At 42.7% G+C, this 19,119-nt stretch overlaps 1 protein-coding gene across 2 annotated transcripts in view; it reads right to left on the bottom strand.

Moving 5' to 3' along the window:
* The window catches only part of PARG (poly(ADP-ribose) glycohydrolase), a 722,753-nt gene that overhangs the window by 682,475 nt on the left and 21,159 nt on the right, over positions 1 to 19,119 (bottom strand). For both annotated transcript variants that reach the window (XM_085608405.1, XM_085608413.1), the window contains exon 2: positions 18,858 to 18,924. In XM_085608405.1, the coding sequence (XP_085464531.1) occupies positions 18,858 to 18,924 (67 nt within the window). The remainder of the gene's footprint in view (positions 1 to 18,857; positions 18,925 to 19,119) is intronic.

The following is a 19,119-nucleotide window of genomic DNA, read 5'->3' as shown; positions in this document are numbered from 1 at the left end:
TTAATAGGGTTTTCCATTTTCTTGGCTTAGTGTAGAGTTTGGTAAGGGTTGCAAACATTTGCCATACCAAAGAGGAGGGATAGAAACGATATCTTTACTCATCAAGTTCTTTTCCTTATATTCTCTGTTGCTGTGACTGAAATTATGCACTTCTTCATGCTTTGGGTTTTGCACATTAATGGAACATTTTGTTTTGAAGTATGTCTCTACATCTCCTTTTCCAGAATAAGAAGAAAAGTTTATGTTACACTAGTTGTATCAAGCATCCAGTAGGAAGTGTTGATATCCTTGTACGAATGAACGTTACGTTTAGATATATTATGTCCTTTCAAGGTGATGCGGCCATGGCCAGAGGAGGGAACCGCTGTTAATTTCGAAGTGATTAAAATGTATATGCCCTTGAAAATTACTGATACTGTACAGATATGATGTACGCTGCTCATATTAAAACCCTTAAATGTATGATACATTGCTGGACAACTACTGGTCTCGTCGTGCCCACAAATAATAGAAAGAAAGTAGTCAGTGAGGATGATACTCCATGTTGAATACATTAATAACTTCACTTATTTATACCACACATGTAGTACAATGAGCTGTGGGATCAGGTGTGCACAAAAGGGAGGAGTGATACGACTAAATTCTGACATACGCTAATGAGTTACCATCCACTCATGACATTTACCCTCATGTTCTAAAAGACTAAGATACGTATTAAGACCGCCGGCTCGGTATTTGCTATTTTTACAAGTATTTGTTTCCACCTTCTTACACTGAAGTGATAAAAGGCAAAGCTGCACTGTTCCTGTGTACTGAAAAAAGACAGAACATAAAACGATTTGTACATCCAAGGAGCTGTTCTGGATTGATGACCTAACATTTGTTTGAAATAGTGGCCAAACGGAGTCCACACAGTGTGGTGTTCTGGCTTGCCAGTGCAGATCTCCAACCAGTAGACTGGACCGCTACCAATGCCCACATCAGACATCACTGCCTGTCCAGCGATTCCTCTTGCCAACTGCCACAGCTGTCGAGCATGAGGGGGATGATCTCCTGGATCCATGGCCCTCACACCAAGAAAGCATATGAACAAAAGCGAGAACACCAGACACCAACGGGACCACCTGCAGTTTCACCAACACCACTTCGGTACAACCTTAACTCCACTCAAGCACCAAGTGGGCGCTAAGAGGGCTGCTTGTGATTTAATATGCCGGACGCCCAGGGGTGCAAGTAGGCCCTGTTCCTCAAAAGTTCCCGGTGGACATTAAGTGCTGGAAAACCCCTGATGCAGCACAAAGGGTGTACCACGGAAACAGAGAATTGATTTTCATATCATCGTGTTTTGGCACCAAAGTTGCTGGTGCCCACCTCAATAGGAGTGTGGGACCTGCTAGGTAGTTACAAGTATTCATCGCCTCTATCGTCTGTGATTTTGGCTATAAGATTCTGCTGGAGCGTCCTTTCTAGAGAGCCTCCCGTTCATTTTAGAGTACCTATTGCTCAAGTACTGGTGACCTTTGATGCAATAAATAGGGTACAGGAAACTGATCATTTTAAAGGTTTCTTTTGCAGTTCTTCGAGATCCCAATGATTGACACCTCTGCAAGGCCTGCCAATAAAGGGCTATGGGTACAAAAGAAATATCTGTGCTACTGTACTGCTTATGGTGCCTGCAGATTTTATCTACAGACCATCTACTAGGATCATTGAAAGACATTAAGACTTTGAACTTTTACCACTGATTTGGGAATATGACAAAGAATAGAAAAGTACAACATGCTCTGAGGGAAAAGTACTATATTGAATGAGAAGCAAAAAGTGATGCACAGGTACATGTATTGTGTAATATGGGATTGGGGGACATCTGCTGCAACAGTACCAAGTAGTTAGAAATTGCGGGGTAATAAGGGACATCACCTCCACCTACTACTGCGGTGAAGAAAGGACCTATACAAGACAGCCCAGTTACATGTCTAACATGCACCGCCACAAATACAAGCATAGAGCAGAATTTCTAGCTTAAGAGCTACGAACAGGATTTGATTGCCTTGAATTTAACGTTAGACCACAGAGATTGGCCAAACCATGCATCCTTCATTACTGGTGCATAGGGAGAAAATGTCCTTTCCACATATACACACACACGGATAGCCCCAATATTTAGGGTTTGTCATGGTGGACACATCCCATGAACAACGACTAATAGGCAGCTCAATTTGATCAAAGACAAGAATAGGCCCAGCGATACCACAGATAGTGTAACACAGCGATAGTAATTGTTACCTAAGGTAGAAAAGCCAATATGTCAGACACAAAATTTAGGACTAAAAACACCTGCATACAATTAGGCGCCAAGGACAAATTGAGCGATATCATACCAGTGGCATTATCTGTGGCTTGCATTATCGTCAGGACTATACTCCTCATCCGACACAACATATTAATAGAAATAGCGTGCCCAAGGAAAGGTGGGATTTCTTCATTTGGGACGCTGGACTCTAAAGGACCGGGGCATAATGCACGAAGATAGCCCCTTGCATGGACATGACCATGACAGGGGAAAGGGAATTATATCAGGACTTGGCACTCCCCAGTAGATAGGAGGGCGAAGGACTTGGGGGTAACAAGTTTAAGGATGCAGGGCACAGTGATTATACACCCAAGATGACACAGTAGTTTTTGGAGCTACCAGGAAGAACTTCTATACGCAGTACACACCCAACTGCATCTCCACCACATGCAGGACAGTAGGAAGAATGAATAGACATGGAGGAAAGGAAACAGGAAGTGTGGCATGTACCATTGATTAGCAAAGGGCCGGAATGTGGAAGCCATTTTGGATTGTCCTCGAATGCCAACAGCCTGACCAGCTCTGTGATACTCAATGATTACAAGAGGCCTACAGAACGTGTGCAAAAGGAAAGTGACCTTCAGACAACCTATGTACCCTTTTAATCGTAAACAGCTTTTACACAAGGCTTGCTTGGAAAACAACACTTGGGACACACATCATTTAGACAGATATTATGCAAATACGGTCTACTGATGCACAGGCAGCTGGCCAGTGGCAATCACATGATGTCCATCTTGCATCACGCCAGTGGCACATATCACCTTTCTTCTCTGATTTGTTATAGCCTAATGTTTGTGTAATAGTGTCCTTTCTGGCCAGCAACACACAATGTATTTGTTCATAATGCTGAGGAAATATCCTTGTAATTTTCTTGTAACTGTATCTTCATTGGATATGCATTTAGCATGCCCTTTGTGGTTTATATTATAAAAGACTATGGTTCCCATGTACACGTATATTACATTTCACCTATGAACTTCGATAAAGTCTTAGTTTGTACTTAATTTTGTAGGCTGCAGTGATGCATCCCTTGAGTGACCATAACCCTTTGCGTGCCTCGTTTAGATGACTTGCGCCTGTAGCCAGGCCAGATTCTCTTTTTCAGGAACTTTTTGTTTCAGTCACACAAGGTCAAAGACTTAAGTGGGCCAAGGTTGTTCCAGGGGATTTCCATCTTACCATATTTTCCACCTGTTACCAGGACTTCTGCATTTGTTTAGATGAGGTGGCCTCCGATTCACATATCTTGACAGGGCTCGAAAAATCCACTTGCCCGTTCGTATTTGCGAGCCAGATTTAATTAGCGCAAGGTATTTTTTAGATCATACACGCCCCTTTCTGGCCAGAAGGAAGACAAACTGACTTTTGACCTCTGTGTCTGAAAGCAGAGCAAATGATAGCAAGATAGCAAGATTTTAAGGCATCTGTATTGCTCACAAAGTGGAATGAGCAATAAAAAAGGATTTACATTTTGTCAACTTGTCACATTTGCTCACAGAGGTCAAGTGCATTACAGTTAGGTCGGGTAGATTTTTTTAGGTTAATAGACCTGTAGGTCTAGTAAACAAAAATTGATTTTTCGAGCCCTGCTTGACAACTTTTACCAACATAACTGGCCACATTAAGTCTGTCCTTGCTGCCCACCAAGCAACCCTTCTTCCGCCACCCAGTAGATGGTTTGACAAGGTATGTATCAAGCGTTACAACAAACAAATGATGGACGGAATGCTGACAATGCAGACATTCTCCCCCAGTCAAGAGATCTGGGTTAAATCCATCTTTCTTTTGCCCACTACGCCACCCCAGTTTAGACATGGCCATATGCAAATCAGTCTTGACCCTGTGCCTCATGGGAACAGTCCAGCCCGAACTGCCAAGCCATGTCTTCCCTGGACCGGAATCAAGCATCCTAGGACCGGTTTCTGGCTATCAGCCGTAATCAGCCAGGATAGCTTGACTCCAGTGGCGTAGTGAGCATGGGTCCCACGTCTGGGAATAGCCATCCCACTTAGGGCGAAAAGCGTTACAACAAACGATGGATTTAGGCCCAGATCTCTGTACTGGGGTGAATGTATGACATTGTTCTGCATTCTGTCCATCAATTGTTGTTTTTGCATTTGTCACCCCGAGTGGGAAGGGTATGCCCAGACGTGGGTCCCTTGCTCTCCATGCCACTGGAATCAAGCTATCCTGGCTGAAGAGGGGTGAAACCCCGAAACCGGTCCTAGGATGCTTTTTTCCCAGTCCAGGGAGGGCCTGGCTTGGCAGTTCGGGCTGGACTGTTCCCATGAGGCACAGGGTCAAGACTGATTTGCATATGGCTGGGTTCAAACTGGAATGGCATGGTGAGCAAAAAAACGATGGATTTAGGCCCAGATCTCTGTACTGGGGTGAATGTATGACATTGTTCTGCATTCTGTCCATCAATTGTTGTTTTTGCATTGGTCACCCCGAGTGGGAAGGGTATGACCAGACGTGGGTCCCTTGCTCTCCATGCCACTGGAATCAAGCTATCCTGGCTGAAGAGGGGTGAAACCCCGAAACCGGTCCTAGGATGCTTTTTTCCAGTCCAGGGAGGGCCTGGCTTGGCAGTTCGGGCTGGACTGTTCCCATGAGGCACAGGGTCAAGACTGATTTGCATATGGCTGGGTTCAAACTGGAATGGCATGGTGAGCAAAAAAACGATGGATTTAGGCCCAGATCTCTGTACTGGGGTGAATGTATGACATTGTTCTGCATTCTGTCCATCAATTGTTGTTTTTGCATTTGTCACCCCGAGTGGGAAGGGTATGACCAGACGTGGGTCCCTTGCTCTCCATGCCACTGGAATCAAGCTATCCTGGCTGAAGAGGGGTGAAACCCCGAAACCGGTCCTAGGATGCTTTTTTCCAGTCCAGGGAGGGCCTGGCTTGGCAGTTCGGGCTGGACTGTTCCCATGAGGCACAGGGTCAAGACTGATTTGCATATGGCTGGGTTCAAACTGGAATGGCATGGTGAGCAAAAAAACGATGGATTTAGGCCCAGATCTCTGTACTGGGGTGAATGTATGACATTGTTCTGCATTCTGTCCATCAATTGTTGTTTTTGCAAAGGTATGTATCAAGGCGCATATAGTGCTCATGGTTGGCCTGCACAGGCTTCCTTGCGACAGGGAGGAAGTCAAGAGGGAGCATGAGCCCGTTATGAGCCCGTTATCATGCAGTACGTGGTGAGAGGAAGAAGTCGCTAAGAGGGAATTGTGGGACAAGTTGTTGAGGGCCTGTGCCCTGCAGGACTCTGCTGAGTTTTGGAGAGTAGTGAATCATCTGATTTTCGCTCCAACCCAGGCAAATGTCCAAGCCCTGACCATTCTCTCCAGGCGTGGTGGGATCATTTTGGGGCGATTTATGATCTTGAACCTATTGATATTCATCCGCCAGTAGTGGGGGGTGGGGATCACAGGGTCTTTGCCTCCAAGTGGAGGAGGTGAGGAAAGCTATCCTGTCCTTGCCAGAGGGGAAGGTTCCAGGTCAAGATGGCATCCTGGGTGATTTTTTGATTTGGAGGTGGATCTGTGGACATCTCTGCTTATCCAGCACTTTAACGCCGCAGCCAGAGGGAGGATCCCCTCCATCTGGAAATGTTCAGTCATAGTACAGATTTTCAAGAACAGCAGGGCGGACCCCCCCTGTTATAGCCCCATCTCGTTAGTGGACAGTGAAATCAAGTTGTTGGGTAGGGTCCTGCTCTTCTTCCTACACCCTCATCACAAACGGCTCTCTGCCTCGGTCAGACATGGGTCGGAGGGGGAATGTACATCGTCCTTGGACTTGAAGAGAGGGGTGCACCAGGGTTGAATCCTTGCCCCACCCTTTCTCTTTACATCAATGGGTTGGGGACGACCTTGCAGGATCTGGGAGTAGACATCCCGATGGTAGGCGGTCATCGTCTGCCTGTTTTTTTATATGCCAATGATGCCGTCCTCCTGTCTCGAACGGCTAACTGGAGAGGTGGTTAGGTCTTTTGTCACCTACATGGATGGGCTCAATCTCACTACTAACTACCTTAATTCTCACGCTATGGTAGTGGACACTAGGAACACCAGAACCAAACCTTATGTGGTCAAGGGCCACCCCATTTCTAGGGTGAAGCATTTTCCATACTTAGGAATCACCTTGGATTCCATATTCTCTAGGCAACCCCTATTGGAGAAGAATACTATGAGGTTTAAGGCAGCAGTTAATGGGTTTGGCCTCTTCGGAAGGCGCATGGGTCAGATTAACGTAGAAGCAATGCTTAAAGCTTTTAAAGCCAAATGTGTATCTCTGGCGAGTTATGGCTGTGAAATCTGGGGTTATGCGTCTTGCCCTCAGCTCCAAGTTGCAGAAAATGCTTTTTCTAGAAGTCTTTTAAAAGTACCCCTTCCAAAATGCTTCACGAGGAAATGAAATTTGGTTACATCGCTGATTTGATTGCCCTGCACCCTCTGTTATATTGGTTGTCAATTTGGTTGAAGGAGGATTTGTCTCTCAACAGGCTAATGATTCGTGACTGTATGGCTTTGGATTTTATGCTGATCATTCCATGGTTAGCTTACATTAGGGGTGGTTTAAACTCACTGTGCCGACCCCAGCTGCTTATTAACCTAGAAGGTATAGTAAGAAGAGATATTCCATGGCTTAAGCAGGCATTTTATGAAAGAGCGGCAGTGGTGCTTACTAAATGCTCTATGCAGCAATTTATCATGGTAAAAACTGTGCCTGGAATGGAGCCTAATTTGTCGTTGGAGATGTCTAATCACCACTGAAGGCTTTTGACATATTTTAGGTTTAACATGTTTTATCAACTTCTGTTACCTCCTGGTGCAAAGTCTCTAATCTTCCGCCTTGCCTGGTGAAGATGTTTCTCTCCCTGAATTCACATTGTCATGTTATGCCCTAGATTTAACCATCTACGTTTAAAATTTATTTGCCCACTTCTGCCTATGAATTTTAATCAAGTTAGACCGGCCTATCTTTTTCTGCAGAGGTTAAAATTGCCCACCATTTGTTTTTATCTGACCCACTTTTTATCGGGGTTATTAAAGGGAGGTGATTGCTGTATCTGTTCTTTTTTAAATTTGTGGATTTTGTTTTCTTTTGATGTGATTTTAATGCTGTGCTCTTTTAGACTGTCTCTTGACGCTTTGCTGTCTCCTGTATTTATTTGTTTTTCTTTATATGTAATGGAGATTTGGTCGTGTTAAGGATTTCCATGTTATGCATTATATATATATATATATATATATATATGCTCACTTGGGCAGGCATTAGCGGAGCAGCGGGATCCTGTGCAACAAGAGGAAGGTGACTTTGTGGGGTTTTATCAGCGGGTTCACATGGGCTGCATGAAAACGGCAATCCACAGGGATACCACATGGACTACATATCCCACAAATCCAAAGGCACTTGCCGCCCACTCACCTGTGTGTGATGAACATAAAAGAGGGGATGTTGTTTGTAATGGCCGCTTCGTGACAGTATGCCTTTGAAGAAGAGCGCTAAGCTTGAAACGCGTCGGCTCCCAATTGCTGTCTGTTCATGGAACCTAATAAAGCACCTTCATTATGGATTAAACCTGCTGCGAGTGAACTCTACCTGGGGGCAACTCTTTTCATGCTCACTTGGGCAGGCATTAGCGGAGCAGCGGGATCCTGTGCAACAAGAGGAAGGTGACTTTGTGGGGTTTTATCAGCGGGTTCACATGGGCTGCATGAAAACGGCAATCCACAGGGATACCACATGGACTACATATCCCACAAATCCAAAGGCACTTGCCGCCCACTCACCTGTGTGTGATGAACATAAAAGAGGGGATGTTGTTTGTAATGGCCGCTTCGTGACAGTATGCCTTTGAAGAAGAGCACTAAGCTTGAAACGCGTCTCGGCTCCCAATTGCTGTCTGTTCATGGAACCTAATAAAGCACCTTCATTATGGATTAAACCTGCTGCGAGTGAACTCTACCTGGGGGCAATATAAATATATATATATATATATATATTTTTTTTTTTTTTTGTCTGCATAACAGCATTAAAAACCACTCATTTCCCGTACGCGTTTCAGCGTTTGCCGCCTTGCTCACAGGTGAGTGTCATTAAGTGGTTTTTAATGCTGTTATGCAGACAAATAAATGTCAAGCTTGAAAAGAAGTCGGAGTTGGGCTCTACATTTTTCTTGGCACAATCTGCAGCAACAGGATTCTCCGTTCCTGTTTACAGAGCCCGCCCTGCAGGGTCGGGCCCCCCGGTAAAATTGAGCTTTTCTTGGAACATTAAATTGAGGGGGCATGACCCGCTTTACGAGCGTACCTGCCATCGGATCACCACGGCTATTGGGTAAACGTGAGTGAGAAAGGGAGATGAGAAAGGAATTCCCTCTCTCTTGACCACATTTTAAGCAAGTATCAAGAGGAGATGCCTTTCTTTGGAAACACCGCAATTCAAGCAAGTATCAAGAGCATGACAGCAGCAACATGCACTTTGCTAAAGAACCTAATTCACGTATGCACCTTAAATGAAAACGCTATCAAGCATAATGAAATGATGACATTATATTTCATGACATTTGGCAAGTAAAAAACGCTATTCAGCATAAGGAAATTACTTTATCTTGTCATACCATGAAGCTGGATGTTGGTGCATCATGGGGCCTGTAGTTGTTCTCAAGGCCATGTGACCACTGGGACTTAATGACACTCACCTGTGAGCAAGGCGGCAAACGCTGAAACGCGTAAGGGAAATGAGTGGTTTTTAATGCTGTTATGCAGACAAATGTCAGGCTTGAAAAGAAGTCGGAGTTGGGCTCTACATTTTTCTTGGCACAATCTGCAACAACAGGATTCTCCGTTCCTGTTTATAGAGCCCGCCCTGCAGGGTCGGGGGCCCACGGTAAAATGGAGCTTACACAAGCTGTCTCCGTGCTGAGGGGCCACCGACCCTGGCAGGGCGGCCTTGGCGATGCAGGAACGGAGTGTCCTGCTTCTGACATGCCATCACAAAAACGAAATGCCAAGGCTCGACATCAGAGGAAACATGGCTCTTTATTTAACACAGGGCGGCAGGTAAAATCATTTTCCAGACGCGTTTCAGCCGGTTGGGATTTTCCTGAGATACAAAGAGGCGCGCAAGGGAATTGAGAGGGGTATTTCACCACCTCTTGATAACATCGGAGGACCGGGCTCTTTTGGACATTTACGAACTGTGGCAGTGCAGGGTCAAAGGCACCTTGGAAGTACGTTTATTTTGAACACTATGCAGCAAGCAGGCATTAAGCAAAGAAAGTAACTTACATCTATGTTGCACTGCATTTTGTTACTGGCGTGATTTTTCTCCCTTGGTGCATGCTGGGTATTGAAGGACATTTGGACTACAATGCAAAAAGGTAGTCTACCTTTAAATTTGACCACATGGTATTTTAACCCAATCTCCAATGATATATATATATATATATATATATATACATATATATATATATACACACATACATACACACACACTTTTGTGATTTTCAAAAACAAAACAAAAACAAAACACAACATTGAATAAAATGTTACCACTACTACTATTAAAGCAAACCCATTCTAAAATGATTGCCATGCATCGTAATGTGCACACATGTATGTGCTACAGGGCATGTGGGCGCATCAGAACTCTTGCGATCATTTTAAATATCCACCTTACCCTACCATAACACCCCAACCTTACCCTAACCCCTACCACCACCAGCACCCTAACTACAACCATGCTAACCACTACCAGTTCCACCACCATAGCCACCACCGTCCTAATCACCAAACACAACCTCTACCACCCTACCGCCACCTTAACCAGCCTACCAGCACTCTACCACTACCCCATACCACTACCTCACCCACCACCATCTTAAACACAACTGCCACCACCCTAACCAAACTACCACCACTCTACCCAAACCACGGAGTGATATCACATACCAACCAGATGAACAAAGGCTTTTCGAGCTCATGCCTTACAACAATGATTCCGACGGGAGTCTGACGGGGAAATAGGAAAATGAAGGGGGGGGGCAGGAGGGAGGGGGGGGGGTTTAAGAAAATGGAAATTCTATATCAGTTATTGAAAAAAGCAACGAAACCAGAGCCAGATATGTACAGAGATAGCAGCATTTCTAAGGAGCTCTGCAGAGCATCATGCATCTACTAAGTTACCGGTTAATTGCCTTGTGTGCAATTAAACCTAATAATGTCAGCTTTAAAACAATGTAACTGAACTCTATAAGCACAAACACTGTAAGAACCGTGCTGACATTTCCAATTTACGCTTCCTTTGGCTCAGCATGAGAGTCACAGTGCTAAGGTTAATACGGGCAAGCATTTAATAACCCCGAGTGTGTATAGGTGGTAGGAATGGGGTCTCCTGAAGTACAAGTTACCCCATCCACCTCTAGTTAGACATACGTTTTTATTCACATTTTTAAGTGTCGAACCCCATGTGGGTATTTGCCACATTACGTGTTCTAAGAATTAGTCATGGAGAGATCTCTGTGGACGATCTCATTGCACCTGCAATAGGACAAAATCTTTGCCTTGCCAAAGGATTGCTTGTTCAAATTGTCGTTGCTATGGTTTGATATTTGTTTATTTTCCAAATACTCTGACGTGGCCCTGGGGGGGCATAGTCGTCGTTTGTTTAAAGAACAGCGTTGTCACCCCTAGAGGTAAATATGGAACGACTGTCATTATTTCAACTTCTTACAGTGGAGAAAGCAGTCCGCCATTGTTTATTTCCTTTCTTTGATGTCATGACTTTTCTTTACTCCCATCTCAGTATGCACTTCAAAGTTTAATTTTTTTGCACAAATCTTAAAATCAGAAAAAGGATTTACCTATTGTGGAAAGGTAACATACAGTGTGTTTTTCTAATAATAAACTGTTGTTTTAACAAGGTTTCTTTGCCAGCCATCTTTGACTCACTGATCCTAGTTATTAGAGAGAGTGATGAATGACCAAGCCTTAGCCCCAAAACACCATACACACAAAACAAACCCTGGCAAAGCCAATAGATTTGGTGCCGGCCGCCAACCTTTTGCTAATTCTTGTTTTGTCATAGGTTTTGCAAAGCTTTATTGTTTGGGTATAAGGTGAGCCCTCAACAATCCAAAGAAAAATAAAAAATCACTTGCTATGGGCAAAAAAGTTTATTGGTCTCAAAAAAACACTCATTACCATAGAACTCCTTGGCACTCACAGTATCTACTTTGTGTGCGGATGTGTTCCTTGTGAAAGGGCAGCATGCTGTAACTTGTAGTGAAGTGAGCCAATGGCTGAAGTGGGCTGATACATTACCACTAATGCATGCTGGTGTAGAAGAAAGAAACATTTGAACGACACCAACCACAGACTAATGAATAAAGTCCATTTGAAACCCCTATAAGTAACTAGGTTATACACATAATTTTAGCAAAATCATAAGGTCTTGGCGAACACAGACCTAAAAAAAAATATCTATCAGTCCGCCATTGGCTGCAAGCCTTTTGCTTTAAAGATAGAAATAAATAAAGAAATCAGGCAAAAAAAGGCAAACAAGAAGTAAAGAGAAAGAAGCAATAAAGAATGGAGGAAGGCAAGAAAGAAGCGAAGAAACAGGCAAGCAAGCAAGAAGGAAAGAAAGGAGCAAGAAAGAAAGAAGGCAAGAAATTAGGTAGGAAGATAGAGAAAGGAAAAAGAGAGAAAGAAAGAATGCAAAAAGGGCATCTTAATGCAGAACAGTTTCAAACAGACACAATGGGGTATGCTGTGAAACAGCAATGGTCAGAAAAACAAAACACCGAAAAGGAATTTATAAAAGCACTAGCAGGAGATGGGATCTGATAAAGATGGAATGCGCGTCAGAAGTGTTCTGCTATCACTTCGGGTTCTAAACACAAATGCAACACTAAATTAATTACAAAGTAAAAACAAAAACACTGGCACTGAAGTGTGCAGATGTGCTCCTTCAGATAAAACAAAATGCAGCCGCTCAAAGTGAAGTTAACCAGTGGCTTAAGTAGGCTTAGAATGCAGTAGTGGGTGGAAGCAAAATGTGAATGACAACAACAGACCAATGGATGAAAAGAGGTGGCTGATAGCCCCTATATGTAACAATATTATACATATTGTAGTGATATCAAAAGGTATTGGCTAACTCCAGACCTAAAAACACATGTGAACAATGCACCTGCTAAATTGGGCAGTGACTGTATTTGTGACTCAGTTCAAGTAAATATTTCATAATCCAGGCCATAGAGTAGCAAAGTGTTCAGGATCCAGTTGCAGCACTTTGTCTCCAAAACAGCTGAAACAATATATGTGTAATGGGGAAATGGGAGCTGTGCTCTGCTTCCAAGGAGGAGCCTGCCTACCTGACCCACAGTGTAGGATAGACTGGGCACTCAGCCAGGAGTTGAACACTTTCCCTTGAAAGAGATCGGAGTGCTGGAACAGCAGCACAGACCACAGCCACAGTGACTTGAGCACGGTGACTGCTGACCATAGGGGGCACCAGGTCACTGATCCAAACACAGCCTCCCTCTGGAACTGATTGCATGACATAGAACAGCTTTTACATAAAAACAAATGATCTCATGGAACGTTTGTTTACTTATAAACGCTTTAGCCTCTTCAATGCCCATGACGAGCTGGTCTCGTCATGGCCATGAGACCAGCTCGTCATAAACCCCGCCCGCTAATGAAACGGCCGGCACAGGGCGGGGAAAGGGGCGGGCACTGAAGGGGTTAATTTCATGTTGGCACCAGAGGAAGGTGTCACTAGCTGTACTTCACGTGTCAGGTGTTGGCTGTTATAGCCCAGCCTCACACTATCACAATACATGTTGGCAGTGCTACACTACCTTCAGGCAGTGTAGCAGGTCAGATAATGGAGCTTCAGTGCTTGTCAATCGTGCCGTTTTGCCCAATCAGAAGTCAGAATAGAGAATAAAATCTACCTATTCTGGCTTCTGATTGAGTACAAGCTTGTGAACCTGGCGCTGGTGTGGTGTTGCTGAAGACAGGAGTCGGGAATTGTGAAGAGCATGAAAGCTTATGCAGAAAGGACTGCCCCAGGTAAGCTTTGCTTTCAGTAGTATTTCCAATTAGGTATGTGTGAGTGTGTTTATTTGTATACATGGCTATAACTGCGAGTGTATGACTGTCTTTGCATGTGTGCCTGGGACTGTATGTGAATGTATGCATGTGATGATATGTCTGAGTGTACAGTCTGAGTTTACATTCAATTTTGCGTGGTTACTTTTGGAATCTACTAGATTATGTTTGAAGGCACCTTTGCACTGTGGGCTGTACCTGTAGGAGATGTCATTTGTCTAACAAGTTAGGCAGGGAAAATATACCGTGGTTCATTGAATAATAAAGTAATTGGCTGGATCAATGAGCTGGCTGCTAGTTGTAGGTAAAATGATGTAAAGGATGCATGAGGTCTTAAACTGTGGATGTAAATTGATTCAGCAGCATCAAATAACCGTATTTGTAAAGGTTTTTTTAAAAATGTATTTCAAATCAATAAATACTCCAACCTGAAGGGAATGAGTAGGTAAACCTGATCTGGTTACCACTGTTAGGGGAGTACATGTGGCCTACTGGCAGTTGTTGTCGACTTTGGACTATGGGGAGCCAGCTTCAAATCCTGGCCTCGGCTTTACATTCTTGTCAAAACAATTTCTCTGCTGCAAAAGCCTTGGACCAAATCTGCGCTAAAAAACCTGCAAAAAAATATCCTGTTAGCCAGTTTATACGACACGCTGTAAACTTGCGCATATTTGCAGAAATTTAGCATTCCATTGTTATTACTCTTCTCTCTAATTTATGGGTGTTGCGCAACAAAGTAGAGTTCTGGGAGGATATTATGCACATAGCATGGAAAAGACATAATCCAATGGCAGATGAGAACTACCAGGATGATGGAATACCTCTACAGACTTATGGGTCTTAAAATACCCCATATTATGGCCATGTGGATGGTGCTGTGGACCCATAGCATTTGTATCAAGAGTAAAGGGTATACACTTCTGGTCTCATGCTGGTATTTCAGTGTTTTTAATTTGAGCCATTAGGCAGTCTACTAGGTAGCTGCGGTGAAATGAAAGGCTTTCTTACTTAGGAAAAACACTCCTCTATCAGTGAATTCACTGGGGAGGAAGTGGTGCTGTATGGTCATTTGTGGAGAGGGGAGTTTTGCTGTTGGTAAGCGGAGCTCTAAAGTTGCCCAGATGGGAGTGGCTTATCCAGTCCAAGTTTTTTTTCTTTAAGTATGGGACTTGTGGTCTGATTTTCTTCTGAGACCAAAAAGACTATAAATCCCAAAATGCAAAGAATCATACGTGGATGAACATCTCATGCCTAGGACTGTGAAATTTGAGAGCTGTGGTTAAGGAGGAAACGCAGAGGATGAATGCATTCTTAAAGAATGATTGCTAATCTGTAAATCAGGTGGGGGTGCTGTCTTTTGATTTGAAGTCATCACTTCAATATATGGGGATAAAAGACTTGTCATGAGAGGACAGGAATAAATGCTGTTAATATGGGCTGGTATGTCTTATGTTGGATTTGCAGTATTCACTGAGATCATGCTGGGATTGTTTTAGTGAAATTTGCAGTAGGCGCCGTTACCATTGGTAGGTGGTACCTCCGTTGTAGGAGTGAGCACTGCTATTCGAATACTGAGCGGACCATGGCAAGGGAGCTAGAATAAGTATGACTGTGCTTCCACAACAGTCCACAAAGACTGCATTTCCTTAAATGGGAGCAGTGTAATTCTTTGCTTTAGATCGCGTATTTGAATGCACATTATGTAAAAGAGAGAAGTTCATTTGTAACACTTTTCCCTTTGGGCTCTTTCATGCGGGTCTTTTTCTTAAATTGAAACTTGCAGGTAATCTGCATTTGAACAACCTTTAAAAAAAGTGAGGTTTGCTTTTTCTTGCAGGCACGTATTTATACATCATGCGCATTTATCTTTGTGTCACTTGTAAATATGCATGAACTTCTTGGTTAACCCTTAATAAATCGCAGGGGCCAGAGCCTGTGTGCTGTAAACAGCCCATCCACCTGCTTTTCTCCAGCTTATAGCCTCAGTTTATGCCCTCTCCGTTTAAGCGCCATACTGAGCTGCTCACACAATCTCTTCCATTTTCCTGCCCCCTTATTTAGGCTGCCCTGCCTGGGGTAGGAGCCAGACGAAGAGGTGAAGGATGACTTCCCTGTTGTAAAGCAGGGCTTTTTGGGAGCACCAAACAAAATGACACATTGCTACTGGGGCTGTACCCTTCCCTTAACAAGAGGCCTTTTTGGAGCCATTTTGTTATAATCTGTGTCCTTCTTGTGTGCCTTTGTGGTGGTACTGCGAAACAGTTGCACGTAGTGGCCTTAGATGAACACTTTCAGGGAGAGAGTAAAGCCAAATGATGTAGAAGGAACCGTTGTAGCAACCTTAGACAGCTTGATCAGTCATAAGCTTTTAACCTGCAAAAGTTCTTTGAGGTTTCAAGAAAAACAAGCACAATGCAAAATATTTGAGAAAAAGGTTGAGTCCTGCCTCATATGTAGAGTAAGTAGTCCATCATAAAAAGTGGTCGGTCATCACACCTTTTGTAACACACAAGAAGTGACAAAGGTGTACCCTAGCCTGCCATCTGATTATATTGGTTGGCAGCAACTGCACCTGCACAGCTCCTAGCCATTGCCCTATAAGTGCCTTTTATCCTAAGAGTGAAAGACTGTCAGCCCGACAAGCATGTGCATTGATCTAAGAGAACTGCGGCATGTTCACTAGGATCCTTATTTCTGTAGCACACAAACTAATTTTACAAACTTTTCTCAGAGGACATTCCAAGCCCGACTGACCAGCACCACAGTGGAGGTCAGGCTCACCTGGCAAACCAGGAATTCTCTATATTATTTTAAATAAAGTCTTCCTTTAGAAGTTCTTGTAAAGACTATGGTGTTTTTGGTCAATTCATATGAATATTTTTCTGGAAATACACCATTTTATATACAAAAGTCTCAGAAGTAGAAGTTCCACACATTTCTCTTGGGACACTTGTTTTGTGCTCACTCGCTGCACATGTTCCTGCTAGAAATTTCAGGATTTGGTCTTGTGTCCCATCACTTTCAAAGTTCACCAACCAACACTGGTTGAACAGCATGTTGAGCTATGTTGGCTGCTTGCAACCATGCTTACTCTAGGCCTTCTGGGTGATGACTGCCTACCTAGGCATCTGTTCGCCCATAAAACCAGGAGTGACACCAAACAGGTGTGATACAGTTAAAGACTATAGGATCATACAAAGTGAAAGTTTGAGGTAAAACAGGTCTAAAACCCTTAGTTAATTTAAACACAGAAAGTGTAGAGGATAGAATAATAGGAGGAAGGCATTAAAGTTTAGACCAGCGTTTCCAAAATAGTGGGTTATCAGCAGATTTCTGGTGGGGTGGGAAAGATCAATGAATAATTATGCCTTTACAATCAGTATATATCATGTTGCATTTGCTGTGCCTCAAAAACAGAGGTCAATTGTCAGGCTATGTCATCTGACAAACTGCTGCTTATTCTTTTAACACATAATTGGTGTTTATTTTCTTACTCTGACTGCGAAGCAAGAGTAGTTTTTCAAATGAACAATTTGACAATCTTGCTGGGCTATATGGAAAGACTATAGGATGTAATTTTTTGAACAGTCAATACAATATAAAAACCTGCAATTAAAATGTACACATATTTCAGGATAAATAAGCAGTTAGGGAAGTAAAAATGAAGCATGTTTTTTGTAATTCTGAAGTGTGACAGAAACAAAGACTTCAATAGGATCAAACCAAATCAAGACACTTTACTTGGAGATGCGCAAATGATAAATATTCAAATAAACATGATTTCCACACATTATCATTAGTGCGCTATAAAATGTTATCAGTATAATTCTATGCACAGTGCAAATTTAGTGGCACATGGAAAATGTGCTGTCTGTAAATGATATTGCACAATGCTTTAGTAATATTTTTGTGATAGCATGTCCGAAATGCACAACCAGCGTCATACTATACCTTTACCACACTTCTGCTGAATACATTTTCCACTTTGTGAGAAGCTAGGATTTTTCACAATCCCTATGACTTAATTCAAGTAACATTATTATCAGTAGCCCACTCTGAAAATTGTTCTAGGACCACCGGTGAACAGGTACTAAACTGTCCGTAAGTCTTATTTAGAAAAAACATAACTGTAAGAATTCCCAAGCAAGACTCCTGGTGAACCGTCGCAGCATTTTGAAACCATGTCTACTGTTACGCTTAACAAATACCCCACCTCATATTCGTTAAAGCTAGGTGGGTAGCAAGAGTTTGCCGTTCCAAAAATTAGATTGTGGATCTAAAAGGTTTGAGAGGCACTGGCCTTGACTAACACATGGATTTGGCTGGAGTGAGAATGCACATGTATGAGATCATTGAAGACTATAAAACATAGGGACACAGGAGGGGTGAACCGGAAGAGGTGAATGATATTAAAGTCTTAAACAACAATGGGAATGAAATGAAGAGGTCTCGCACAATAATTGTCTAGGTGAATGCATTTTGTAACCACTGGAAAAAAGCTTAAGGCAAATGTTTGTGGTGCCAAAATCCATAAACACTGATAATCATAGATTTTCGGAATTTGTGAAAAACAATGGAAAATTACCCCTGTAATTCACAACCAATTAACACTGAAAATAAGAAAGCCTAACTATGCCATCCACAATTTTGACAAATTCTCAAACATGTCAAAAGTTGTGTGCAGGTGAAAATTATCTGAGGAACCTTCTGATCGAAAGGTCCAAAGACTGCAAACAGGCCGTTTTTAGACAAACCACAAATGTAAAACTCGAAGTAGCAGATTTAAAGTTCAATACATGTTCTCTCTCACTGACAATGTGCTTAGCCCTTTCAGATAGGTTTTGGATTATATAGTATCCATTTGGAGGAGAAATGCTTGTGTTGTTACAATTTTAAGCAGGTTAGAGAAGATACTGGGAGGTAGATTGTAAGACATATGACAGAACTGTGTGTGTGCACTCTGGAAAAACTTGAACATATAGAATGTCAGAACTGTTTCAAGCATCCACCAACTTGGCCCCATGACTACCAAAGGTTTTCAGACATTTATAAAATTGAATTAATGCAAAGGAAAACCCTTAAATTAATATTACAAGTTATAATTGTTGGCGCAATACCTGGAGATCTAAAAGGAGTTCTGTCAGTCCTCAACATTCTATCGCTCTCGAACCTGGAAGTAGGCCGAAGATATCATTATTTTCTTACGCTGCCACAAAACATGGCCATAGAATACCAAATGCTATGTGTTCACCAAATGAAGCTTTCTAACAAAAGAAAGGTGGTCATCATGGAATGCAATAAGCTTCTGAGTGGACCATGTTTGGGAATCTTGCCTATAATCATTAGAGTATTTCAAAACTATACCTCTTTGACTGGCTGTGCTTTTGTCCTGTGGGATGAAACCAAGAGGAAATTGGTCTTTGTGTTAGAACTACAAAAAAAATAAGAGAACATATCATTCATTATTAAGACAATAACGCTCATAATATTTCATAACACATTTTTTACATTATTTTCAAAACTACATTTTATTTGAATTTTATAACAAAGTTTCGAGGAAATACAGGTCCCTGTGATCTCAGAGGAACAAAACAACGGCATTTACAGGCCCAATTTATGAGCAAGA

The sequence above is a fragment of the Triturus cristatus genome, chromosome 1_2, assembly GCF_964204655.1.
Source record: "Triturus cristatus chromosome 1_2, aTriCri1.1, whole genome shotgun sequence".
NCBI classification, from domain to species: domain Eukaryota; kingdom Metazoa; phylum Chordata; class Amphibia; order Caudata; family Salamandridae; genus Triturus; species Triturus cristatus.
The sequence above is the reverse complement of the archived record's forward strand: the minus strand, read 5'-3'. Positions and strand labels throughout refer to the sequence as shown.